Source organism: Mycteria americana, chromosome 1 (genome assembly GCF_035582795.1).
Source record: "Mycteria americana isolate JAX WOST 10 ecotype Jacksonville Zoo and Gardens chromosome 1, USCA_MyAme_1.0, whole genome shotgun sequence".
In the NCBI taxonomy this organism is placed as follows: Eukaryota; Metazoa; Chordata; class Aves; order Ciconiiformes; family Ciconiidae; genus Mycteria; species Mycteria americana.
In genome coordinates this window covers 39,020,323-39,048,082 of record NC_134365.1, presented here as the reverse complement: position 1 = coordinate 39,048,082, position 27,760 = coordinate 39,020,323, and the positions used below count along the sequence as shown (strand labels likewise).

The 27,760-nt window shown below is 39.5% G+C and overlaps 2 protein-coding genes and 1 long non-coding RNA gene across 5 annotated transcripts in view; 2 read left to right on the top strand and 1 right to left on the bottom strand.

The window, feature by feature from the left end:
* GRIP1 (glutamate receptor interacting protein 1) overlaps positions 1-1,739 on the top strand; it is a 340,831-nt gene extending 339,092 nt beyond the window's left edge. For all 3 annotated transcript variants that reach the window (XM_075495165.1, XM_075495158.1, XM_075495173.1), the window contains one exon: positions 41-1,739. In XM_075495165.1, coding sequence (XP_075351280.1) covers positions 41-277 — 237 coding nt within the window. In that variant the 3' untranslated portion in view covers positions 278-1,739. The remainder of the gene's footprint in view (positions 1-40) is intronic.
* On the bottom strand, positions 1,715-19,059 carry HELB (DNA helicase B). Its single transcript, XM_075495185.1, has 13 exons — positions 18,776-19,059; positions 17,150-17,524; positions 14,476-14,702; positions 12,241-13,113; positions 11,054-11,225; positions 10,123-10,264; positions 9,017-9,147; positions 7,894-7,978; positions 5,794-5,853; positions 4,998-5,202; positions 4,010-4,144; positions 3,322-3,771; positions 1,715-2,819 (listed from the first exon to the last, which is right to left on the bottom strand). The coding sequence occupies exons 1-13, from the start codon at positions 18,966-18,968 to the stop codon at positions 2,730-2,732; spliced, it is 3,138 nt and encodes a 1,045-aa protein (XP_075351300.1). The 5' UTR covers positions 18,969-19,059; the 3' UTR covers positions 1,715-2,729.
* Positions 19,060-20,123: 1,064 nt separating this feature from the next.
* Positions 20,124-25,306, top strand: LOC142404612 (uncharacterized). Its single transcript, XR_012773912.1, has 3 exons — positions 20,124-20,227; positions 21,280-21,378; positions 25,277-25,306. It is a non-coding gene; the product is annotated as an uncharacterized LOC142404612 (long non-coding RNA).
* The last annotated feature ends 2,454 nt before the right edge of the window (positions 25,307-27,760 follow it).

Here is a 27,760-nt window from a genome sequence, read left to right as displayed (position 1 = left end):
TCCTAAAATGGTAACAAAAATCAATCTTCTAATCGTTCAGGTAAACCACGTTCGCACCAGAGACTTTGACTGCTGTCTAGTTGTGCCCCTCATCGCAGAATCTGGCAATAAGCTGGAACTGGTTATTAGCAGAAACCCACTGGCATCTCAGAAAGGAAGCTCAGAACAACAGACTTCAGCGAGTGGGGAGTGGAGTGATCAGAATAATGCCTTCCTTCAACAGAGCGGACACGCTAATGTTAATACAGAGACCCGGGATCCTACAAACACATTATAGCAGAAACTCATTTTAGTGGGACATTCAGTAATGAAAGACAATTATGGTGCTAAATCCCTTTAAGATTTCTCTGAGGTTGAGGCTCAGATGCTATATAGCCCTAAAAAGCACAGGAGGTCAGTCTGTCTGTCTCAAGGCTTGTATTAATCCATGGTTACTTTTGAAAAAGTTTAATTCTTCATTAGGTCAAGTCATTCCATTCTAAACAATCTAGCATTAGCAACAGTACGAAAAATGGTAAGGGCCTTCCCCCCCCAGTAAGAAACTGGGGAGATGTTTTAAACATGATTTAAATGTTCCTCTCCCTTCATCAGCAGCTGCTGTTTGAGGGAAAAGCAGAGTTAACCTCTGCTAACATGGTGGCCAGGTTACATGGTTTTTAAAAACATTTTATCAGAAAGGTGCTGTCTGATGGACAAGGAAAGAGGGGTATGCTGCTCCGGGTTTTCTTGTTAAATGGCTAGATCTGTGATTTTGGGGACCTTTATTCTGCTGGCAAGAAGGGGCACTCTTCAGACAAAGCACAGTTTAGATGCTTTAACAAAATGCTTGTAGGAAGCTGCAGTATGCGGTGAACATTACTCCCCCACTTCGGTAAATTTTGTTAGAACGTATGTTATTCCCTATGCAATGAAATATTTAACGGTATGTCTTGCAACCTGTGGGGATTTTTAAGCAGAGACTTTTTTAGTGGATAAAACCTCTGAAGGAGGATTACTGGCAAGAGTAAAACTGAAATGAGTTCACAAATTAGAAAGGTTTTAAAAGAAAATGGCTTTTTTTAAACTACGTCAGTGGAGGATTGATACAAAAGCTCTTTAATGATCCATAAACCTGTGAACTTGTACTGTCACACATGAGCTTTTTAAGTCAAAGAATTTCTTGAAGGGACAAAAGTCCCATTTAATATGCTTTGTTTTCAGCCTTCTTTATGATAAACATTACCCCCCTGCAACACGTTTTTAGAACTTAAAATTGTAAATATATTTTACAAACACATCACACAAATTCTCTCCTCTCCCCTCTCCCCCCAAGCAATAAAATACTGCCAGTTGCTTTATATGCTCACCAGCAGCTGCTTTGGTTTATTCCGGTATTCAAGTTGTTACTGGTAATTCTTGTTATTGGTGAATATAAAGATATTGGATTTGTACATTTGTAGAGTCTCCATATCTAAGCAATCACCTTACAGAGTTGTTTCTGGTCAATTTAAACTGTTTAACTGTATCCCTGTTGCTGTTTCCAATACACGAACAAGCTCACCTGCCCTGCACACACAAGTATCTCTGATTTCTATTTCAGCACTGCCAGAAAAGGTCAGAATGACATTCAATGCTGAATCATGTAAAAAAAAAAAAAATGTTCATGAGTCACTTAAATATGTATTTTTATTTGTAACAAATAAGTATTAAACTGTAAAGTATTTTTGTACAAATTTAATACTTTAATAGCATGATATTTATCGTCTATGTTATGTTTTTTGAAATTCAAACTGTTGCAAATATTTGTATGGAAAAACTGTATAAATTGAAATAAACAGTGATTTAAAGACATTAAAAAATGAGGTAGCATTTTTCTACCTTATATTTCTCCCTAGTTTTAGCAAAAAACACCACGTTTATATTTGTAGTACACTTTTTCCTGCCATCTGTGTAAAAAAAAAAAAATCGTTAAAAGTAAGCAAGCTGTCCAAATTTTAGTACAATTTGTCTGATGCTTGATTAAACATTCAGCTTATTAATCTCAAAAATTACAACGCAGCAAGTCACATAATCCACAAAAAAAGGTTGAAAGTGGAATGTTATTTGAATTCTGAGTTGGAATTTTGCTTTTCTTACCAAGATCATTGTCAGCATATAACTACTAGCTAAAACAGCAGTGGCAAGTTCTACATCTCTGTCAAGTACAAAGTGGGAAGAATTTTTTATGTCACTAATTGCAACTTTCTTGTTCTACTTATAACAAGACTAAAATCCATAATCCATCAAAGCTTCATGCCCATAACTCTGCCACATTAGAAAAACCTAAAGTCCCCTTTGTAAACTATTTTTTGACTGGAGCAAACTGCAGTTTTGGCACATCAGTGACAGCTTCTCATCAATTCTGTAGCATTAGGAGACGGATAAATCTTGGTATGGATGGCTACAGTCTTTAAACCTAGCAATCGCCACGTATTGTTTCAGGGAACATCTGGATCCTATATGACCTGTAAGTTCATTCTTCTCCAAAACAAAATTATATGATTCCTATTTGATGACTGACACACCAAGGAATCTCCTACTGAAAACAGATCACTGAAAATATCAACAGCTCACTTTAAAACAAGCTGTTCTTCATAGAACATGCAAATACAGGAAAGCCTTTGAAAATCATCTGCGTACACAGCTTCTCTGTTCCAAAAATCTTGAACAAAATAGGCTTAAGAAAGGTTCATAACGAGGACAGTTAATTGTTAGCTTTTGAAAAGCTTCCTAGGAGTTGGTTGTCCCAAAGTCAGATCCTTAAGTCTGGAAGACCCGAGTGGGGAATCTTTCACTGTTTTCTGTCAAAACAAACCAAAAATGTTATCAGAGTTTGAACCAGAACTAAAATACAGTAACATCTTCAAAAAAAGCTCTTGCCCCATGACAGAGCTCCAAAATTAGATATAATGAAATAAGCATCTGTTAGCATGTTCACCTGTATAAAAATCAACTTCAACGATTAATTTTATATAAATCTTTCACAGCAGGTCAGCTCCTAAAAACTGACTTCTGTACACAAAGAATAAGCTAATACAGGCTAAGCTAGCCAACGGATCACTCCAGTGAGTAACAAGATGTATAAATTTACTGCTGATGACATTATAACTTATTTTTCCCTATTAGTCGTATATTACTCTGGGAAAATATCTGCCAAACTTGACTGCTTCACCAATTACTGGTCATCTTGAATATTATTAAATAAATAAAAATAAAACAATCATAACAGTATCCAGGTGACTTGCGGTGGTGAAAGAGAGTGCGAAAGTTTGTTTTAAACTTTCTCAGTCAGGAGATACTTACGGAGGGTGTTTTCATAGCAGCCCCAGAATTCTCTGCCAGAGTTCGTTGTGTTTTACATGGACTTTGCTGCAAATTGCCCGTCTGCTCTTCTTTATTGAGAACTGCTGACCCTTCCTGTTTAATCAAGTCAGTTCGAGGTTCGGATGGCTCAGGAGCACCTTGAGTTACAGAAACAGATCCAGTCTCAAGCCCTTGACTTTGCCAGCTCTTCGTCAGGGGAGTGGAAATTTGTTTGGGACTGTTGCTTGCTTCTGCGATTGCCTCTCTCAAAAATCTCTGTAAGCGAGTTTTTCTGGGGATCTTCTTGTTAGTGACTGCTTTCCTGAGGTGCGTCTCTTCAGCTATAACATAGACACGGCAGCGTCCTCTGGTCACGGCTGTGTAAACATGCTGCCAGTGCTGACGGCCAGGATTGCCAACCACGTAGACAACAGTTTTTTCCTCAGAACCCTGAAACATGTTTAAGAAGGCCTTAGCAAAGTAAGATCTCCAGTAAGTAGTTTAAAAAAGACTTACAAGAACAAGGAAGTTGGAGACAACCAGGGACACTCTCAAGAATATTTTCTATCCTGCATTCGAGGAATTTTAGTTTCAAGAGAGCTTCTGACTCTTTCACATGAAAATACAGTGCATTAGCAAGATAAAGCCATGAGAAAGTTTTATCAGCTCATAGCTGCTTTGTTTTTACCTGAAATGTGTGAATAGTTCTGGCCCATGCATGTTTTATATGACATAGCTTCTTCAGTGCCTTATACTTCACAGTGAATGTGGAGCCATACGTGCTGCTGATGGTCAATAAGCGCTCTTTATCAATTTCTACATCCTAAAAGAAATAGCACAGGAACACTCAGCAGTAAACTTGTATCAGCAGTTTGATCAATGTCTATACATCTGTGTCCATATTCTAGCTTTCCCTGAAATTACAATAGCTGCAATGTCAACCGAGTGAAATCGTTTCAGAAGACACTGAACCCACAAGACTGCTATCTTTCACTGACCACCTCCAGGGAAAATAGTTTCACTGTACAGGGCCTACCCTAACTCCTTCTGTTTAGTAAGGAAAATGCTGAGAAAGGCAGTTTAACCCCCAGAAAACTTAGATTATCCTAGGGTACAGTGAAATATACCAGTGAGGCCATTTAACAATTTGTTGCCACAAACGGCGAAGAGCCTACTCTCTCCCACCAACCCTGTATGGTCCCCCGTTCCCATGCACAAATACTGATACTTTCACTGGACCCTCTGCTGAGTCAACTCAACTCACTGAACCCAGCAGAAAAATACAGAGTTTTTTGTTGCTATATTTTTTGGTCAGCTCAGTTTTCTGCCAGGGGAGAGCTCAAACTGTAACATTAGCTTTATTCTTTACTGAAGACTATGTTTCTCCTATATCCAAAACGTTATCCATTTCAATTACAATACATTTGAGTATTTACAGAAGGTATTTACACCAGACATTAGCAGACCAACTGAAACACTTTTTACAAAAACGCCCAGAGATTTTTTTTTAATTCTCTATTGCGAGCCTGCCTCTTTCTTGCCTTTCACATGATAGTTTAGCAGAAGAGCAAAGTATATATTATGGACTAAAATTAGAAAATGTGAATTGTTTTGTTCTAGGGATTCAACAAGGACTGAATCAGTTACCACTGGGGTTTTTTGCAGCAAGGACTTACCCCTGTTATGAAAAATATATCTCCATTGCATAGTCGTTTGCCCTCCTCAGCAGTCTCTGTAGTGAGGGTGGTTTCTTCACTTTCACATTTATGGCGATTAGGATCCTCTCTGAAACCGCGGTCTGGCAAGAGATCCTTGAGATATGTATTCCGCGTGCAGGAAATCTTGTCATCAGTTTGAAATAAAAGTCGATTTTTATGGTCTCTAGGTCAGAGAAAGAAAGAGGGAGAAATGTATGTACAAAGTATGCATTTACCATCTCTCAGTATTTCTTCTCTTTCCCCTCTCTATACTTGGGCCATACTGGCAACCTTAATAATGTTCAAAACAGTTACGGCAACTCACATTTAAAAGACATTTCTTGAACTTTGGTAAAGCCTTTTGGTAAAAAAACAGAAATATGGAGTAGCACCAAAATCCTGCTTCCAAAAATATTTCAGAATCTATTTAGAAATCATACAGTGGCAAAAAATAATTAACCTTGAGGGGTTTTTTCCAAGTTGCTTTTATGTCAATTTTAAGTATTCAACAGTAACTCAAAATCTTGGAATTCACATAATGACAATTTAAATGAAAGGCAAACAAACAGTTTGTTATCTCTGTTCACAGTCCAGGTTGAGATTAAAGAACCCATCAAAGAAAGTTTGTTATATAAATGATTTCTAACATAAATAATCAGATCTAGATGAAACATTGAAAGTTTTACGATCTTATTTTAGGTTGTTGGCCTGGCTGTAAGACTTTCATAAACAAAGTGAGATTGTTCACAGGAAAAATTGCAAAACACCAGCTTACCTGGTTACATGATTTGAATAGTGTTGGCAACAAAGTTCATTTATTAGATCGCAATCTTGCCTAAATCATACAAAACAAGAACATGAACAAAATCGTGATACACAAAATATACAATTACATGCAATGTCACATTAGTGTTAATCTATAAATAATGGAAAAAGCCCATTGTAGCTACGATGATCTTCCACCAACAATTAAAAACAATTGCCAATTCAGAGTTTAGAAGACAGGGCAGTAAAGGAACAGTTTTGTCTAAATACCATAGAAAGTGAGGCAAGGATGTTTGTGATGCATACCTAGATTAGCTAGATTTGTTTTTAAGATAAAGCAGAAAACTAAAGAAAAACTAAAGCCTGGATACATTATTTTCTGTCTGTGGATGTATTAAAAATAGTCAGAAGATTTGTTTGCTTTTTAAAGACCTGGAATTTTAACTTTCAAATGCAGATTAAGTACCTATAAATATATTCTAGAAGAATCTTATATGGAAATCTTTAATAACAGTATTGTAGCTGAATGCAGATTGGAGAAATAAAATTGATTTCAGAGTTACTCAGCATTCACAATAAACAGGTGAACTAGCTAAAATTCTGTGCTGGTTTTGGCTGGGATAGTTAATTTTCTTTATAGTAGCTGGTATGGGGCTATGTTTTGGATTTGTGCTGAAAACAGTGCTGATAATACAGAGATGTTTTAGTTGTTGCCAAGTAGCGCTTATACTAAATCAAGGACTTTTCAGCTTCCCATGCTCTGCCAGGTGCCCAAGAAGTTGAGAAGGGACACAGCTGGGACAGCTGACCCCAACTGCCCAAAGGGCTATTCCATACCATATGGCGTCATGCTCAGCATATAAAGCTGGGGAAGAAGAAGGAAGGGGGGACATTTGGAGTGATGGCGTTTGTCTTCCCAAGTAACCGTTCCATGTGATGGAGCCCTGCTTTCCTGGAGATGGCTGAACACCTGCCTGCCCATGGGAAGGAGTGAATGAATTCCTTGCTTTGCTTTGCTTGCGTGCACGGCTTTTGCTTTACTTACTAAACTGTCTTTATCTCAACCCATGAGTTTTCTCACTTTTACTCTTCCAGTTCTCTCCCCCATCCCACTGGGGGGGAGTGAGCGAGCGGCTGGGTGGGGCTTAGTTGCTGGCTGGAGTTAAACCACGACAAATTTATAAATCGCTTATTTGCACACTAGTAACCTGTAAATAGTGGGTGTTTTGTAATTGCTGAGAAAAGGTTCTTCACAAATAAAAGTGGAAGAGTTTTTTCTTTTGTGCAGAAGTGTAAGTTTAGGGACTATTGGTACAACTGGACCAATCACTTATCCCTTCAGTGCTTCTGTGAGGCCATCCATACTATTCACACTCCTGCGATGGTTCCCATTATCAGTGATGAATAACCTTTCCAATCTTTCTTCAAACTGTGTTAGAGCCCTACACCCCACCCCTTCTTAAATGACGAGTGCATCCAAATATCCAAACTGTAGGCATTCACCACTGCCCAGCAGGAGCACTAATGCCCATCAGATTACATGACTAAATCTGGCCCTTGTCACATGGTCAAAATGCAAGTATCTTCTGTCATTTGCTCAATGTCCACCTGTGACAAAGCATGTATAGACAGTAGGTTATATGTTCCATCATGCACCCTGGAATTCACATCTGCCACGATGGGATATGTTTGAATATGGACATTTCCTTGTATTTTGCAGGTTCCTCATGCAGTCAAGCCCTCCCCTTTCTCTTCTGAGGAACACTGCACTGTTAGCAAACACCAGAGCACAGGCTCTCAGAGAATCTACTACAAAAACTGACCCCTTACGTCCACCCTTTGTTTCTTTGACATAAACAGTATAGATGAACGTGAACACAAAGGCAGAAATCATGGTGCAAAAGAACATTAAGCTTACAGAAAAATGAAGCAACTCTCCATGGAGAGACTGGGAGCAACCAGAAGGTACAGGAAAAGACACCTGGCCTGTTGTTCTCTCTAGTAATTTTATGATATTGCCACTAGTCTCTCCAACTCAACACATTCAGCTATTTTTAGGTTGTGGCTGCTAGCAAGGACTTTTTCAATGTCTGCCTGCATGCTCCGTTACCTTCTGAAAGCAAGGAACTGTGATTGTTTGGCATCCTGCAATCCTGGTCCTTTTTTAAGTAAAGTCTTTATGGCAGTTTGCAAATCTGTTTTAGAAGACACAAAAGGTAAGGCATAAAAATATGCTGAACAAACAATTTAAGAAAGAAAAACCTAATTCAATATGAAATTGGCTTTGCTTATTTCTTGCTTCAATGACATTTCACCTTGTTTAAAACAACAAAAAAAAAACCACAAAAACACACACACCTCCAAAAAAACCGCCACACCACAAAACACCCACACATATACTCCCCCCAAAAAGTATCATGCAGTTATCCCACTATTAAAGTCTGAGAGACAAGAGTGATATGGAAGGAGATAAATTCTTATTTCTCTGTGTTAAACAGCTGCATAGAGCGTATTTCATGCAAAATAAGGTTTTGATACAGCACATTAAAGAGGTAAAGGTAGAACATTTTTAAGCCACAGACCTATACATTTAGGTTTCGCAGAAGAAATCCGGTTTTGTTTGCTGAGTAAGTTACTATAGTAAGATAAGGTGATAATATTCACACTATTTTTTTTTCCACATCCCCCTTGAAGGTTTTTGATGCATATAAAGTAGAGGCCACTCAATCTACTTATCCAATAAAGGTCAAAGAAAACCAAAAACAATGGCCCTAACCCTGACCCCAAAACATTTTTAAAGAAATACTGGTGTCCCCTTTGCTTCCATTTTCCTAACTTGATTCTAGAGTTGGGAACACACTCCTGTCCAACACACCATCCTGTAACAGTTGCTCTTTACCCACAATTCACCTCTGAAAAATTTAATCTTTTAAGGTTTGACAGCTCCAGCTACAACATAAAAAGACGATCACATTTGATTACACTGGTGGAAGCTGTATCACCCCCATTTCAAAATGCAACTGGTGAGCCGTAGCTCTACAGCGTATCCTTTGCACTTACGGGTCTTGCTATGTGCACTTACAGAAGGCAAAAGGTAAACTATGAATCTAGCATTTAAATTTATACCACAAACCAAACCCGACTAAAATCTTCCCAGCATGTTAGTACCAGCCAAATAGTCTACGCTTTACCAAAGGGAAAGTCAAGATCACAAACTGATTGTACACACGTACTGTCACAACCCCTGCCAGCAGGCAAAGCAATAAGAATAAATTTCTTCTCTGGGCTTGGCATTGTCATTTCCTCATTCCAACCAGAAACTTTCAGCACCTCATCAAATTCAGGAAGCTTCCGCTGAGAGATTCTTGACCAGAGCAGTGAAGGGAAAACAGAAAAGAAAAATTATTTCCAGTTAAAGGATTCCAGTGTAGCACCATCTGCATCATTTCAGCCTGAAGTTCACCATAAATTTTTGGTCATCTACACCACATACACCAAAAGCTCTTTCTTCTGAACATAACTTAATTTCACATTAAAAAAAAATGGCAATTTATTCTCTAAACCCTTCAGCACTGCAGTAGATACTTAGTGTTACTCATACAGTTCTTCTCATGGGAGCAGACTGGAGTAACACAGAAGTGTTACCAAAAAAAAGTGAGGGCGTTTGTAAAACACTTGGTAATTCTGGACATCTTGCAAATGCTCAGAACATACTCAAATTCCAATCAACATCAAAAGGTCTTGGGCACTCAGACCTAGATTTTGTTGTTTGAGGTCTAAAAAAGAAATCATGCGCTGACAGTAAACAGGATTGTTTCCAGACCAGAAGTAATGCAAATGCTGGAAACATTTAGAGGTTCTAGGTATTAATACAGCAAAAAATAAAAAGAAACTATGATTTAATGGCCTGCGACATCTAAGCTCTCAGCCTGTTTTAGCTGTTGTCACACTTACCAGCAATGTCTTTAAAAATTCCTTTTTAGAGAAGCAGTTGTAAGTCATTTCAGAAGGCGTAAAGTGATTTGTGCATGCACAACTCATTTGAAAACAGCAGAGTATCTGATAGTGAAATAAGTCCCATAAAATTCAAGAGTATTCCAGCACACACATTTTTTTGTCCAATACATATACTCCTGGAAAAATTTGCAGGTTTTTGTTGTTGTTATTTTGTGGGTTTGTTTGTTTGTTTGTTTGTTTTTAAAACCAGTGTTACTGATTTTGAATAAGAAACTGTAACAGAAGCAGTACTATAGAGTCAAATCTGGACGCACTAGTGTTTTGCAGGTAAAGGACCAGGCCTAATACAAGAATGCTTCTTACATACGTAAGTAAGTCCTACCTTGATGCATTATCTACAATTAGTTGCGATTCAGCTCTGTGATTAGTTCGCAGTTCCACAGAAAAGCCTCTTGATTTTAGACCCTCAAAGATATCAGCTAACATGTTTCCTGGGTCTATGCTCGGCAGCTGTCTAGTATCACCTAAACAGAATGCAAATTAGTGTTTGTGAGAAGCAGTAACAGATCATCCATTAAAAATTGTCTCAAAAAAAACCCACTGGAATTAATAAATACTCAACCTGTTACATGCTTCCTCAATACAATTCACATGAAATAAAACTTTCAAGAATCTAAGAAACTTTGTTTGGGGAATCACGCTGTAGCATAGTTTAAATTCTTCATATTCCTCACTCAGTAATGCTTTACTAGCAGGTGCTAATCACTCTGCAGGATGAGCACTGACAGTGATCACATCTTATCCAAACACATTTTGAAAGTTACATAGTTAAAACAAATGCCATAAATGGCATGACAAAAAGCAAACCTCTGAGAAAGCAGAAAATTTTGATTTTATACTTCGTTTTCCTTTCTAAATTAAAACAAGATGATCCTAGCATTAAGAATGACATGAAACCTCCCTTCTAACGTGATTAATATGCTTACACTAGCTTTTTTAAATTTATGGAAATCAGAAAAGTTTTCCAGTTGCAAGATGTAATAAGCTACCACATGGAAGTCATAATACTTTCAGACTCAGACAAAACACTGCTAAACAGAGAACAGAGATACTGATACTTTCATACTGACACTTGAGATTGAAAACCGTATCTCATCTGACCTTTTGAATAAGCAGAAATATCCAAGTACAGAACAATGTAACATTCTGGGGTTTTTAAGAGACTAGGTGAGACCAGTGGCAGCTCTGATACTTACACTGCATATTGTGTATTATTAAATATTGTATAATGCTAAATTTGCTGTTTCACTTACCTAGAATAATAAGTTTGGCAAGCTGAGCGTGCTCACACAAGAGTCTTAAAACTAAACTAAGAATGTGTACAGACACCAAGCTTCCTTCATCCACAATCAGAACCGTCACAGTAGAAAACTTCCACGGCTGTACTTGTTCACTCTGCCTCCACGATTTAAAACTATAGATGATCTAGAAACAAATCAAAATAAATCAAGCTCTGACACTAATCAACTGTAAACAACTGTCTTATAAAGGTAGCCAGTGTGGTATCTTCTAATGCTGTATTTAGAGCTATTATCTGAAATTCTGAACTTAACTCTGTAAAGACTCAGAAGACGCAACTGTTCAGTCTTATTTTCCTCCTTAGTGAATACATTTCTAGCTGAGATTATCAACACTTACTTACATAAAAGCACAGAAATGCATCCTTTTTTTCCTGGAGGGACCCTAAAGGATATAAGGTCAGCCATTAGGCTGCTCAGTAACAGAACACCTCCTACTACAGCTTGCTGACATTAATAAATCCCCAACATTGCATGGGGAAGGGGAACAGGCAACTATCCAGTCCCCAGAGATAAAATAAGCCCACGGTACTCTTTATGTTATTATAATTTTGATTTACACAGGTTATTCCACACCTCCAACATCTTCTTGGCACCTTCCACCACCTAGGACAACAGAGACTTGGCCTACATTTATAACAAAGACTTTGCTTTCTACTTTTTTCTAAAAAAATTTGCACAATATTTAACGGTAATTAAGAAAACACTGTGTGAATGAAGTTTATCTCATTATTCAACCCCAGGCTACTGATCTCTTCATGTTTGTGCAGGTATCAGTATGATTGCGAGGCAACAGGACACTAGAAAACAGCTCTGCCATTTAGCAAGTATTTCTGTCTTAAAAAAAAAACAAAACTGAGAAGGTAGGAAGATCAGATGCCCTAGAAAGGCACAAATTTGAGATGTGTATAAGTAGAAAAAAAACCAGTTACAGCAAATAATGTATTGCAAATGATTGATTTACGATTCCCCAAAACGTAATGCTGACTTTCAAATGCTGACAAGCTGTACCTAAGCATTATCATTAATAGCTACACATTTCATAAGGAAAGTTCAGTTAACAAGCTTTTTTTTCAAAACAAGAATGGACAGTGACAAAAGGTCTTTCAGAACACAATTTAAAAAAAAAAAAAATTCTTTACCTGATGCAGTGTATATGCAGGAAGCTTAGTTTTTTCACTCAAAAGGCTTGCCGCCCTGCCTGTAGGTGCAGTAAATAGTACATTCAAAAATTTTTTTGTGTACATATTCTCTGACTCCCAATGATGATCAAAGGTATTCCATTCCTCAGACGCATCCATGTCTTCTTCAAAGTCCTTAGAAGCAGCTTCCACTTCTTTTTCCATCTGCTTTAAGTGATGAAAAAGGCAGCTAACTATTGTACTCTTCCCACAGCCTCCTTTTCCACTTATGATTGTGACAGGATTAGAACAAATCTTTTCCATAGCAATCACCTGATCTAAGTCTACCTCTGCTTTACTTTGGGTACCAGACGTAGACCCCACTTCCTTCTCAGGAACATGATCTTCACAGCTGTGATTGTCTGGACTATTTTCCTTCAGATGTTCCATTTCAGGAGCCTGGGTAACATTCATTTTGTTATCTACCATTTGTCTTGGTGTCTCAGAAGCATTAAGTACCTTTCTCACATCAACGTCCAGTTGCCACGAGCGGTTTGACAGAAGGTCACCTATATACATTGCAATGTCTTTTTCAGATTTGTAAAGATGAGGCAGAAACACTAGTTTTTTCTCCCTAACCACTACGTTCTGATCTTTCAAAAATTCAAGAGATTTCCAAACATCCTCAATGGACATACATTTAGATACAAAATAAGCCAATTCATCTTGATCTTCATAAGTGTGTCCCATTTCTCTACACTGTTTCTTGAGTTGATCATACAGAATTAATGCATTCTTCTGCAAGTCAGGAATCTTCCAGAGGAGATGTTCACACTGACAGAAGGCGGCCCACGTTGCCTCACAGTAAGAAAGGTTCAGTTCCCTATAGGTAATCTTCTCCCCAGAAAGAATAAAAGCAAATATATATTTATTTCAGAAGATGTTAGCCTCTTGCTGAATAACATTCCTCCTAGTAAATACAAATTGCAATTCAGAGGGTGGAAGGCTACAAAAATGTATGTACTTTTCATGATGTAGGAAGTTGTAATGCTTTTCCAGGTATATGAAAGCAAGACATTTAAAAGTAAGATGGAATGGTAATTCCTCTCAGTCACCCTTCTGTATAAAACAGAAACTTTAAAAATCAAAAACCTGGTGCAGAAATTGGGTATTAGGGAGAACTTGTGCACACCTAATTAGCACACTTTCAAGTAAAGGCACAAAAACTGTAGAAACATAGCATAGGAAAGACATTAGCCAGAATACTGTACCCAATCCTGAACGTGCTACTTCAAGAAACACACAACCTTTACAGAGACTACCACAAAATAGCGAAAGACTGAGATGTGCAAATAAGATTAACTACTGAGGGAAAGAACAATTAATTGGACTTGCCAAGCCTTAAGCGAAAAAGCTAAAGAGAGTCTTCAAGCAATAAAAAAAACCTGCTGTGAGAATGCAGGTCCTTGGTACAAGAAACAAGAGAGCAACAAGCCTATATTGCATCAAGGAATAGTCAAACTGGATGTCAGGAAAAACTTTTTAAAGGAAAGAATGTGAAACACGGGAATATATTGGCTAGACTGCTGAATCTCTGAAATCGGAGGTCTTAAAGACAAGTCAGAACAACTGTCAGTAAAAGCATTGGGGGGCTGAAGCAGAGGGATTAACTAATCACATTTCTGAACTATTAAGCTACAGCTCCCATCTGAGGTACAGGAGTGCTAAGGTGAGGTGCGGCAGCAAAATTGCACAGCAAGCACAGCAAAGCAAAACAAAAAAGTAAGCAGCAACGACAAATCCCATTATAAAAAAGCAGAATGACTAGACCAGATGACCTATTACAGAGTGACTTATCTACCTTACTATGAAAGCATAGATACTGTTCTATGTATTAAGAACAGAAAATGTCATTTGCCAGTATAAAACTGAACAGTACAATTGAGGGTTTTAAATTAGTTTTCTTACTTTTGGCCCAGTTACTTCAAGTATTTAGTTTTCTGTTCCTTGTAGAAAAGACTAAGCAAATGGTTGTAACAAAACCAACTTTAAAATCTTCTGAGACTGATTTATTGTAGACCAACTGGAAAAAAATACCTTTGCTAAAACTGAGTCAAGTAAATCATCCATTTCCAAATGAACTACGCTTACCTCCTACAAATGTCCAGTTAATAAACTGAACGTAACTGAAACAACACTGTATTCTAATGAAGCTCAAATGTAACACATTTTTTTACCCTGCTTAACATTACTTACCCTGCTGAATCCAAGTTTCCATGGCTCATTCTTTAATATCTCATCCAACTTTGTTAGCATCTTGTCTTGAAAATGTACTTCCTCATCATCCGTACCATTGTTTTCTTCAGTCTTTCTTTGCCAACACACCATATTCAACAGACAGGAAAAATGGCGTGGCAGAAGAATTGGCAAGAATTCCAGTATCATCGGAAAAGTCAGAGCTACCAATACTGCCTTTCCTGCAACTGTATGCACCATAAACCAAGAAAGTTTTAAGCGATATACAAAGATATTTGTAAAGGCAATTTAAACTGACTCTGACTCTTATCCTTCTGCCTCCCCTACATCCAAAACATCTCTAATTTCTTTCAGTTTCTTATTCTTTGTAATCCTTTTCAAATTCTTTTAAAGTCCGTTTTTCCCTGGAGTGCGTTGGGGAAAAAAAATGTAAACAGATGACAAATAAAAACTGCAACTAAACGTACTCATTTGGGAAATATATATTATACATTTGGTTTAAACTGCCTACTCAATAGCATTTTGTAGAACATCAGTTCAGACGTCGCCACACCTGCCTCTCCTATCTAAAGATAATTTTCATACAGATGTACAGAAGAACAATTGAAATCCAAAATAAGAAAACAGGCTTCTAAATTTGTAGTATCAGATCAGTACAGAAACTTAAGAAAACAGTGCTCTCCACTGGCTTTCTCAATGACCCCAAATTTAAGCTATCACTTTCCCTGTTTGTATCAGTCTTGGGATCTGCAAAAGGGGGATAATGAAACTGATTTGCTCTATACCTTGCTTTAAAAAAACAAATTTTAGAAGAAAGTGAGACTTCTAGAAGTTTTATCTCTTCACAGGAAAAAAACCCACAATTTTTAATGGAGTTTTAAGGAAACTTCATTATTCCAAATTTAAAACACCCAGTTTTCTCAGTTAAGTACTTTTTCTGACCACTCACCTACAGGAAGGCAAAGATGGAACCTTTCCCTTTTGACACAAATACTTAATTTACAAGTGGAGAATCAACACACACTACTTCTAGACAAAAGTATAATGAATGCTTGAATAACAAAGTGCTCGAGCCCGTATCAATGACAACCAGGAAAAAGTGACAATAGTAATAGTAACAACATGACATACAGGGGGTGGGCTGTTGTTTCTATTGCCCAATGACAGAGAAAGAAGACAGCTTAATTTGTATCAAAGTCACTTAAGCTAGGTATTACGAAAAATCTGCCAACTACAAGAACAGGATACCTAGGCACACTGTGCAATCTTCAACACTGAAGATTCATAAACATATCAGACAAGCTTCAATCAATCAGAATTGATCCATATATCCCATTAAAACTCAAGCAGCAAACTAGATCTGAGTTTCTACCGCTATAGATTCCCATCTCTTTGTGGTCATGAAAAGATTTAAAGTCCGTAAACAGGGGTTAAGAACTTCTACTGTTAAAAAAACACAACAAAAAGCCTGAAGTCCATAGAACTGTGAAAATTTTCCTCTTCTTATGCATGTGATTTGGAGTAATGTCTAGCAGAAGCTATGAACTCTCCTGTCAGACATGATTTGACCTCCAAAGCAGTCACCTCCATCTTTTGACCTGCCACTGCCCAGTAAACCAGGTACTGAAAGACTTCATAGATAGACCCGACCTGTCTGTACAGATTTATGCACAGCTGAGGCTGAATTTAAAAGAATTCCTCCAACTCAGAGTACTGAGTCCCATGGCACTGACAGCTAAGTGGCTCTGTACAGCACCAACCCAGGACTGCCTATGTCCACATCAGGAACGTGGCATAATGGAAACAGATCATCAGAGCAAAACAAAAGAGCTAGTGCTGAAGACGTGTCCCAGACATCTTGACTTTCTGTATTTTGGTGTTTTGCTTCAGACCAGCTATAGTCTGATCCCACAGACTGAATGTCCATTAGGGGTTGGAGTACCTTAGGTGTGCAGCTGGAACATGCCTTTTGGGTTTCATCCAGCAGGAATACAGTCAATACTCTCAGAGACTGCACCACAGTGGAGACAAGAGGGACATTTGCTTCAAAAGCACACTCCTGATCCAATCTCTAACATTCATGTAGTCACACCAACATAGTCCACAACAGGATCCTCAGCAGTCCTCAACCATCTCCATGTGGAGACACTCCAGTGTTTCCGCACTCTGATCCCCAGCCATACCTATCTGCTGATGGGCAGGATTCAGACACACTTAGATAGCCTATTTAGTGCAGCTGATTTGGACTATGCTGAGCTCATTCACTGTTCCCATGCGCTACAAAGAAGCAGCTATACTGTTTCTGAACACATATTTGTCCTAAAAAGCCATACCACCATGTTCAAGCAGTGCTGAACCCATTTTTAATAGGCCTTGTTGTATCTGAATAAACCATAGGAAGCCAGCACCAGTGTCTCTGCATCCCTAGCACAGACAATTCTACTTAGTAAGCCTACACAATTCAGGAAAGTCCTTATGTATTTCTAAATGTATGCCTATCTTTAATTGGTCAGCTGTCCCACTGTCCTCAAATTTTTAAAAAAAGAAGAATCTTCGCATGTTCCAAATTCATTTGAATATACACTTCATATGAAGACACGTTAGCTTGAACACAGTATCTGAGATAGAACTTGTTAGCTTATAAAACAATCAAAATAGCACAGGATATACCTACATGATTTTGAAACATAGTAGAAGATGTCGTACTCCTTGGTGTTTCTTTGTTTCTTCTGTGTCTGTAAATGTGAAACTTGGAACTGTTCTAGTTTTTCTTCAAGATTTCTAAAACTCAGCACAGACTCCGTAGGAAGCCAAGTAAAAAACTTTTCTTTAAAAACCTCAGGAACAGCACATTCCTTAAGAAAGAGTGAAAAGACTTGTCGGTTGTTTTCTTCTATATTGGTCCGCAGAAAATATGATGGATATCCTTGCACAAAGTACTTTGACCCCATTTTTTTAGCTTTAACACAAACTCTCCACCAAGGGTCAACTAATGGAAAACGTCCAACTACTTCATACTCGGTTTTGGAGCTCTCTTCTTGTATAACAACTGAATCATTAAAAAGAAAAATAAAACCATTGTTAATTAATAGTCATAAAGATTAAAACTTTGGTTTGATTACAAGAGTTTTGTTTGTTCAAAGCTTATTTTTGTCTTTTGTATAAGTTGCAGTAGTAAAAGCAAAGCAGGGTTCTTCGTAAACTTCCTGATGTCAGTCTTTCCAGTAGTATTTAAAACCAAAAGCAAAACCACCCTCAGGAACAAGCACTAAAACTGCTTCTCCAAGTGTCAGAACTACAAAATTAAACTTGCGTATGAATATTTATTAAGCCAATTAAAGACACTGGCATATGGTTTAATATTACACCATTTCTGCCAAGTCAAGTTTGCCATTCAATTTTAAACAGTTTTGCCACAAAGCATTGCACCGTGGCACCCGCATGCTCTTCAGACACATTTGTATACCAAATACTCCCTGTAACTGAAACCACCAAAATCATAAGCGATTAATATAATGAACTCTTAACATTTTGTAGGACCCGGGTTGCCTCCTCTTTCCATCATCTTTCCCTCACAAAAATTAATAACACCATTCCTCGATCCACGACTGGGGGCTCAATCCTACGACCCGAGCAAAGCGAGCACCTATGTTTAGCAGGACCTCTTTCTCACCAAACCAGAGCAGCAGCAGCTCTTCGGTCTATAACAACTTGTCTGTTTATTTTCCCCTTGTTACTTAGCTCAATTTAGCCATTTTTAAAACAGTTTTTGGACAAAATATTCTTGCTAGGCAGAAGTTGCTCCAATGTCACCTGCTTTTCTAAGCACTCAGTAGAAAGTAGGGAATCATTAAGGTCAAGTAACATATGTCATGAAAGAAAAAAATGCATTTTTTGTGTAAAGTTAACTTGAGTGGAAAAATTTTATGTTTTCTTACTGTTGCAATACTGCGGCCATACAAACGTGCCAACTACACGACACTTCCACTACCTGCACCAGATTTATCACCTACTTCGCATCATTGCCACTTCCCCTGCAATGAGCTCGGTAACCGGGGAAGGAGGGAGTTTCGATTTACTTTTAAAACATTCTGCATTAGCAGACAAGAGCCTCCCGACGCCGGCGAGGAGGCTGTCACGCACAGGACCGGACAGGCGGGGCCGCAGGCGCCGGGTGCAGCTCACTCGTTTCAAACGCAGCCCCCGGGCCGAGCCCAAACCCGCGCCCGAGGCAGGCTGCGGGCAGAGGACACTGGGGCCCGCCCGCCCGCCGCCCGGCCCCGCTCCCGCCGCCCCTCACCGGCTCGGCGCGGGGGCAGCGCGGCCTCCAGCTCCGGCCCGGAAGCCTCCAGGAGCGCGGCCTCGGTCAAGTACGTCTCCTCCTCGGCTTCCTCCTCGGTCTCCTCCTCCGAGCCCGCCGCCGCCCGCCGCGGAGGCAGCAGCACTCCCCACAGCTCCACCGCGGCCCCCCGCTGCTGGCCGGACACCGCCATGCCGCCACTGCGCCGCGCCCTCCCCTGGGATCCTTCCCGCCCACCCCGCGCCCGGAGCGGAAGGAGGTGTCGAGCGGCAGGCAGCGGCGGGGCGGGCGGGCGGAACGGCCAGGCAGGGCCGGCGGCCGTTACCTGCTGCCGCCCCCTGGGCCCCGGCCGGGTTGTGGGTGATGGCCGCGGCCCCGCTCTCCTCCCGCCCGGCGGTGGCGGGGCAGCCTGAGGAGGCCGTGCCGCCTCTGGAGCTGCGAACCTTGCCCCCGGCAGATGGGTTGCGGTGAGGTAACGGGTAACGCACGAAGCTGGTGCCTGTGCCCCGGGGGACAGAGAACTGGTAATTGCGGTGTGACCGCTCGGGGGTGAAGAAACAGGCGCTGGATGTGGGCAGGGCTGAGCCCTGAGCCCCAGCTCTCGCCCCAGCCTTGTTTGTACTCGTACATTGGTACCTACTGCACTAACAGTGCATTTTTTAATAAATCGGGTGATAATTCTGTGTCTTCACGTGACCCCGATCACAAAACCATCAAATCGTAAAGTCAGATTTCCAGTATATCCTGTTATCCAGCTGCCTCCCAAAGTCGTAAAATACTGTGTATAACTGCCAAATCGTTTTCCAGGAGCTCCTCATTTAAAACCACCGGAACTTCCCTGTATTGTAACCCAGGCAGGTCACATAGCTGCTTAGTCTTCACTTCTGTTCAACACTGCACATCTTTGCCTTTTCTGAAACTTTATCAACCAGTAGTTTCATGTTTTCTTGCAGCTCATCGATGAAAATACCAAGCCGTATCATGTTTAGTATTGATTTCTCCTGAAGTCCACCAGAAATCCTGCTATTCAGTGATGAAAGCAAGTATTTCTAGGATCTGTTTTAATCTGGTTTTCACTGGTTAGTAGTTAAGAGGTTAATATTTGCCATGTTATTATGTAGCTCTATTTTTTTAACAAAATGTCACATAGTTGTATTTCTGCATGTTTACCCCTATCAGATAGTATATGTTTTCATCAAAGAATTAAATAATGTTTGTTTGATAAGGTTTATTTTCAAAAAATAAAATTCATTTTGCTGACTCTTGTGTTTTCATTTGCCCCTTCTTTCATTTTTTAACTGTATTTTCTTCCAGTTTCTCCTTTGTTTTACTTTGGACTGATGTCCCATGTAACTAAACAGGAGGCCACTATGGATGGCTTGCTGCCACTGCAGAGTACTGGCACACAGGTTAAAGGAGAAGCAAAAGCAGGAGGTGCTGGTGCAAAGGCTGGTGCAAAGGCTGGTGCGTTCTTCCATTTGAAATTAAGTAACTGCGTGTTTTTGCACTCCAGACCAAAGTGCAAAACAGAAATGCCTGATATTACACTGAATATAATGTACCAGTCTAGGCACAGCAGCAGGTAGTTTGCCCAGCTTCAGAGAAGCTGTCAACAGCATAGGCATACCCTTCAAACCTTCAGTAGCGAAGGTTGTTTGTACATATGTTTAGAAAAAGTGATGTATAATAAAACAGATCAATAGCCAACATTTCCTTTTGGTCTAAGCTAAAAGAGACCCAATCCTTTTTCACATTGTTTCTTGACTCCTTCCCATGTGTGATCCAGGAGGCCCTCTGCCCACAGGACTACCCTACAAAGAATGACCCTCTCTTCGCCTGCTTCCTCCTTACAAAACTGAGGGGCCTTCAGCTCAATCACACACAGGAGCATGGACTCTCCCTCTATCCTGGTGTGGTTCTCTGCCACTTCTCCGTTTCTGGGAATACCTACTTTACTGTGTCAAGCAATATCTATAAAAAGACAGAGACATGTATAGATGACTTTTATGATTTTTAAAACCAGCTGCAAGTCTCATGTAAACAGAGTCTTGAAATAGTTGTTTTCAGTTCTTGTGTGAGTTAACTTTAAATAACGGTATTCTTTCTCCAGCATAATTCAGAGATAATGAAAAAACTCCTTTACATGGCAGGCTGAAAACACATGGCCTATAAAAGGGAGACAGGCGAGGGGACAGAGACATTCATGTTAATTTAAAAAATTTGAAGCATTAGCTTACTGAAGTGCTTAACAGTGTTATGCAGTGATACATCTGAATCAGTGCTTTAAGATACTTTTTTCTTATGAAACAACATTTCACATTTAACTGTGTATTTGTGTTAAGTGAAACTGGATGTCTGAGTGCCCCAGTCTATTCTGAAAATACAAATTTAATACTGTATTCAGCAAGCCTGACTCTGGAATGTCGTTGTCTTTCTACAGTCCGTACTATACATGCTGAATTCCTGTATGGTGTCTTACATTTCCATTCCTCTTTGTCATTCAGTTAAGGAAATACTCTATTTTGTAAAGACTGAGGAACATATACTGAGAGTTAGATGCATCCTGATTATGAATGGCTTCCTGTGTGCCCAGCTTTAAATAGGTAAGCCTTGATTTTCAAAAATGTGACTATTTGCTGCTCTGGTGAAGTAAGATTGGTTTTCTAGAGCTAGGTGGTCAAGCACTGAGAATTAGAGGATCCGTCAAAAATGTGGGACAAAATGATTTGCTCATCTCCACAGTGTAGCCAAGTTTAAGGTTCCCATCTGCTTGGTTCTCTTTCCTCCCCTTACTCAATACTGCTACCCATACAGTTAGAGAATAGGATTCCATTCCATACATGGAAGTCATAAGAGTGAAAAATAGAAAAATAAATGAGCAATTGTATAGATTTAGAAATTTACAACACATATGTGCAAGAAAAGATTGTTGAGCATTAAAAAAGATGAACACAAGGCCAGGAGATTCAGTCAAAAATTACTCTATCATGAAGGCTTTAAATCATAGTTTGAAAAATACTTTGAAATCTTAGATCAGCTTTGGGGACTAGCTGTTTCTCCATCATGTCTCACTTCAAATTCCACCCCAAAACCCAAGAATGTACAGTAAAAGGAAAACATGCTTCGACAACCCTATGTTTTTACCTTCTAATGCACCATAATACCACTGCCATGATAATTCATGATTCTTAGAGTATAATCTGACATGACACCAAAGGAGTTATTACTCTTCTGTCCATGGGGAAAAATGTGTTTATAAATTTGAACTCAATATTGCTGCATTCAGTGGGAAAAAAAATCCAAAGCCCTAAAAAGCAAATAGTCACAATGAAGAAGGAGAGATCATCTGCACTGTCTCTTACTGCTCTGCGTCTTGACACACAGTAGCAAGTTTTAACTTAATAAAAATTACGCACGTATAAATCTCCATCCTTTAAAGGGTATTTGAAATCCTACTCTGAAAACAATTTTCAGAACGTTCTGGCAGGTACCATTTATACACTGAAGGATTATATTAATGCCAACCTCCAGAATTAAATAAGACTTGCTCCATTTCTTAGTGTTGCCCCATGCCAGACATCCCCTTTAAAGGGATGACTAGGAGCTCATCTTTGAATCTGACTAGGATCGGGGGGGGATCCCCCAGTCTCAAATTCGTTTGGATATTCATTGCTCCCTGATACTCTGCTGGGATTCAAGAGATTCTGCTCTGCTGAACTCCAAAAGGAAGTCTGAGTTTGCTGTCCAGGAGAATCAACTGGAAGCCCTCAGAGCATGAAGTTAGGTGATGTATCTAGCACAGCAGGAGGCAGGAGTAGCAGAGAGAGGTTTAAGCTTTCATTCCTCTTGAGGTGGAAGGGTTTCATTTTTTCCCTGTGATCTTTCAGGGTGCCATAGAGGAATCATCTCCACAGCAATACTTTTGAGGAAGGGAAATTACGGACAACAGCAACCCAGCCTCGCTGCCTTTTGAGATGCTAAATTCAGGTGCTGGACCCGAACGACAGTGAGCTATCCTTACTGCTAGTAATGACAGTGAGCTATCCTTACTGCTAGTAATGAGCTTCCTGGAAGAGGACATGAGGCCCAGGAGTTGTCAGCTACCACCAGCATGGCCTAATATTAGAGGATGGTGATTCTGGAGATCTAGGGATCCCATGAACTGGTGCCAACATACAGAAGCTTCTGGAGAGTGGTGGCTAGTGAAAAGGGGCTGTAAATTGACTGCAGAGAAATTAAAACTGTTAGTTACCAGAGTTTCTCATGTGAAATCTCTTCACAGCTGGCTGACATTTCTATAGGTAAGGCAGAAAGTGATAATTCCACAGACACTGTTTTTCCCCAGACAATGAATTTCAGAAGATGTCAAACATGCCATGAATGAGATATATATGTCTCACAGGCTTTATTAAGTATCAAACTAGCAGAGCTTGAGACGTATGTAAACATTAAAAAAAAAAAGGTGAGAGTTGTTATAAGAACATAATACTGCAGCGTACTTAATCATTGTCTAGACGAGGGGCTTTCTGAAAACTTGAGAGCTGTAGGATAGATCCCCCTGGTCAGGACAGATACAGTGATTTGCCTTGGAACTCTGCCAATAGAAACTATAGCATTAGCAATAATGTTGAACTCTGCTTGGCATTATCAGAGCTTTAGGAAGCAAGACATGTTCTTTGCATTTAATTCAAAGTTCTGACACAGGACTGCTCCCTATTAAAAGCTTCAGAAGAATTTAAAAACCAACACAACCTTTTCATTATCCAAAAGACCTGATGAAGCCTTGATGCAGTGTGCAGAACAAATGGTTTGAAATAGATGTCAAAAAATCCTACTTAAAAAGACTTGTCTCTTTAAAAAGTAGAGGAGAAAGTAAAGTAGAAAAAAAGAGAAAAAAAGTAGAGGAGAAACTAACATGTTTGGTAATGTCATAAAGCTTATAGTCCTCTATATAGCCCATATAATCCTTTATGTAGCCCTCTACAATGAAATCCCTTTAAAAAAAGTTCAGCAAGGACTTTTTTTGTGCCTTGGCTACTGGTTCTTGTTTCATAGCTTTGTGTAGTGTCTCAGCATCCTCTCATTCCTTTGTCTGTAAGAAACGTAAGACAGAAGCTGTTTCAGCATTGCCTCAGGGCACATGGTATTTAACATAGAAGCCAGAATTGCTGTGTCAAATAGCAAATGCTCAACTATTATTGGATATAATCCAACCCTTATTGTGTACATTTATGCTCTTCATGCCCAGGCTAGTAACACTTTAAGAACCTAATGCAATGTGTAGTGTAGGGCCACCTATCTTGTTCTTTGGTATAAATGCAGCCATCCTAAATTTCCTCAAGCTGTCTATAAGGGCTTTGCCAGTATGACATCAGCTTGTGCTGCGTCAAAATGCTAAGTACAGCATGTGCAACAGACAACAGCGTTATCTCTTGATCAGACAGAAGAGAGACGAACTTGATTCAAGGGCCTATGAATGTTAAGTAGGACTGGCATTCCTAGGAGTTGTTAATAAACGTGTTATTTTTGCGGTGAGCGTGCTGAGATTAGGTACATTGCTGAGAATTTTCTTCTTTTGCAAAAGATCTTGGAGACTTGTTATTATAGGAATGTTAGGCTTACTTTTAAAAATCAGTAAGTTTTTAGTCTCAAGGTTGTCAAGAAAATGGATACTAAATAAGCTCTGACAAGCCCTTACCTGTCTTTCTTATAGGCAGCGTTCTTTATGGCCGTTTATTTGCTATTCAAAGGCATGGTAGATTCATTTTTAAAAGCAGATTCAAAAAGACTTTCTTTGGTGTTGCAAGGATAACTTACCCAAAAAACTAGTAGCAGGAAGAGAGGTCTCCTTTCTTCCCAAGACCACAAAATGTTTGCAGCATCTGGCATATATTTCCCCTTACAGAATGGTGACCTCATCTGTAGGATCAGGGTTGCTTTAACTTAACCACACTGTTGTAGAGCATTAAAAAGAATGGTGTTACGAGTTTCTTTTCTATGTCTGAGGGAGGAAAAAGCAATCCCAACACAAAAAAACTTTCTGGATAGAATGGCTGCTGCTACAGACTTAAAAAAGATATAACTATTTTTATAATTAAATGTATGTGTACAAAGAGTTCTGCTTGAATGTATTACATTCATTCACCAGGCTCCATGTCATGCTTACAGGTTTGTATCTCTCAGGAGAGAAATCCGGAACTGTTATATAATTCTCCAGGAACAGATAAAACCTCTCTTAACAGTGTTTTGTAGTGGATAATACTTTGCAGTGCTGTTTCTAAAACAGTCTATATCTTGGTGGCTTATAAAAAAAAAAAGACTACATTATCCCAATGTGTTCCATTAATGAAAAGGCTAAGAAAAACAGAAAAAAACCCCAGGAAATCAAAGACCAGCCTTCCTATGAAATTCCTGAAATCCCCCAGTGCTATTTGTAATTAAAGTTTGGGTAACTATAATGACTGTGTGATAATATTTTGGTTTGCTTTTTTTTTCCTCCAGTATCCTGTCACAATGAATGGTTTGGGGGAGAAATAGTTCGTGAATTGCAGAAGTCTGCATTTTTGCAAGAGAATCCAAGACTGTTAATTTATGTTTATAACTTACAGAGCTATGTTGTTCTGTAATGGTGTAATCTCTACATTCCTGGTGAGCCAAACAGCAAAGATCTAGTTAATAAACTCAAAATTAAAAAGAAAGGGGTCTCAGAAAAGGAAAATTCTCTGTCTTTTGAGACTGTTAAACAAAAGGATATTAGTAAATATGTTTTAAATACTGTTCTGTACTTGCTTGTCTTTGCTTTTCCAGATTATTTGTCTGATAACAGGGAGGAATAAATGGGGGGTATGTTTCCCTCAGGATTTGACTGAAGACTTTAGTATGTTCTGTGCTTATTTTTTTTTAAATTATTTTCCTAAGCAGAAGGGCACCCTACTGCCAGCATATGATACTGTGTGACTGTCGGGATGTGATTCTGGGCCCAGTTTACATCTGTACTTGCAAATTAACCTGGGCCAGAACCGGGGCTGAAGCAGAGGTGTGCCATCGTCCGCACTGTATGCAGCTGTGGGCACCCTGGCACATCTTGGCCTGTGCCAACAAGCACCGTCCCAGAAGATGCCCGGGATCTGAGAGCATTTCTGCCCCTTCTCACTGTTCAGCTTCAGGACCAAAGAACAGATCCTGGCTGTTTTCTTTTCTGGTTCAGAGGTAGCCACTAAAGCTTCCCAAGAGAAGTCATTTACCTGAGTACAGTTCTACTTTCCAGCTGTTTGCCACCAAAGGCCACTGCTCACATTAGCTGTATAAAGCCTTGCTTGATACTCAGATCTGGAAAATATTTGTAGCCACTTTCCCCCTGTTTAATTTTTAACTGGAGCTTTTCTTGAACAAGGACTAAATAAAAATGAGTAAGGACTTTCACAGTCTGAGGTTTGAGCCTGTTTCCAGAGGGTCCTTTGAGAGCCTTTCCAATTATTTCCCTTCAGCTGAGCTCCTGAGTTTAGCTATTAATCTTTTTTCATAAATAAATCACTGTTGTGCACTAACCCTTTTTTGTTACTGTTCCTCCAATTTTTCTATACTTTCCTGGTAATGAATTTTAATGCAATATTCTTCATGTGGTCTTACAAGCGTAATGAGCAGACTGAAGTGCCTGGATTACAGCTAAAAACAGCTTAAATGCAACTGTTCATCTTCTTTTGTAACAACAAAATTAATGAATACAAAGATTAACTTCTCACTAATTTTCTTTCTTCTCTTTTTCCTCAAACAGCCATTCCCAATAGGTGTTCTGTTGGAAAAGCAAGGATTCCAAGGAGGATTTACAGAGAAGGGATGGAGCGGGAGTAGATGAGAAACACTAATAGACCCCAGCATTACAGGAAAGAACTTTACAGTCCTCCCATTCATCCCAATTGCTTCCAGGTCTGGATAGATAATAACAGACTGTAAACCCTGCCTTTTGGTTTTGTGTAAGGCCCTCTGATACAAAGGGCTTGTGAATAATAGAAAAACTCAGAAGAGTGGTGAGATTTTGTTGATTGATGCTGTCAAGCAGCAATGGGCATAGAGGTCAGGAGGATTTTAAATCCACTGGGATTTAATGACACTATGCACTTTTCTCTATGACCAGCTTCCATCCTAAACAAACCACCTGGAGAATGGAAAGTAGTTCTGACAAGAGGGATATGGCAGCTCTGAACTTAATAAAAAGTTAAAATGCTCACATAACACTGTGCTGGGTCATGCATCTAGTATGGATCAGAAGACACTCATGGAAAATGAATGCACGATGACAGACAAATTGCTCAAACCATGGGGTTTTTTTAGCATAGGACTGAGAGTAAAATAAAGAATAAGTTCCCTTTGGGGTCCTCACACAGAGTGAAAATTAAGTTTTCCAGACCAAAATGCCAGAGACATTATGGATCGATAGAAATGCACTGTGTTTTGGGATTGATACAGTGCTGCAGCTAATATCCTTTTCCTTTGGAAATGTGTTAGACCTTTAGCGATCACTGCAGCCCAGGGCTTTGTCATATCTGAGAAATAAAATTACAGGATGATTTTTCAAAACTTAAAAGATTTTTCACTCTTGATTGCATGTGGCAGTTCCTTTGTGACCCTGAAAGCAGAACCTGTTTTCTTTACTGACATGTTTGCTCCCCTTTTGTTGGTTGTCCTGGTTTCAGCTGGGAGACAGTTAATTTTCTTCCTAGTGGCTGGTATAGTGCTGTGGTTTGGATTTAGTATGAGGATAATGTTGATAACACACTGATGTTTAGTTGTTGCTAAGTAATGTTTACACCAGTCAAGGCCTTTTCAGCTTCCCATGCTCTGCCAGGCGCACAAGAAGCTGGGAGGGGGCACAGCCAGGACAGCTGACCCCAACTGGCCAAAGGGCTATTCCATACCATATGGCGTCATGCTCAGTATAGAAACTGGGGGGAGTTGGCCGGGGGGCAGCGATCGCTGCTCGGGGAT

Bases quoted from the DNA above. Each gene is read 5' to 3' on its own strand.
- HELB (XM_075495185.1), bottom strand. From the start codon at position 18,968: ATGGCGGTGTCCGGCCAGCAGCGGGGGGCCGCGGTGGAGCTGTGGGGA. The intron at 4,145-4,997 runs GTAAGTCCTTGC...TATTTCTTTTAG, and splicing joins ATATATTTTTCATAACAGGG to GATGTAGAAATTGATAAAGA. The intron at 3,772-4,009 runs GTAAAAACAAAG...AACATGTTTCAG, and splicing joins GAACTATTCACACATTTCAG to GGTTCTGAGGAAAAAACTGT.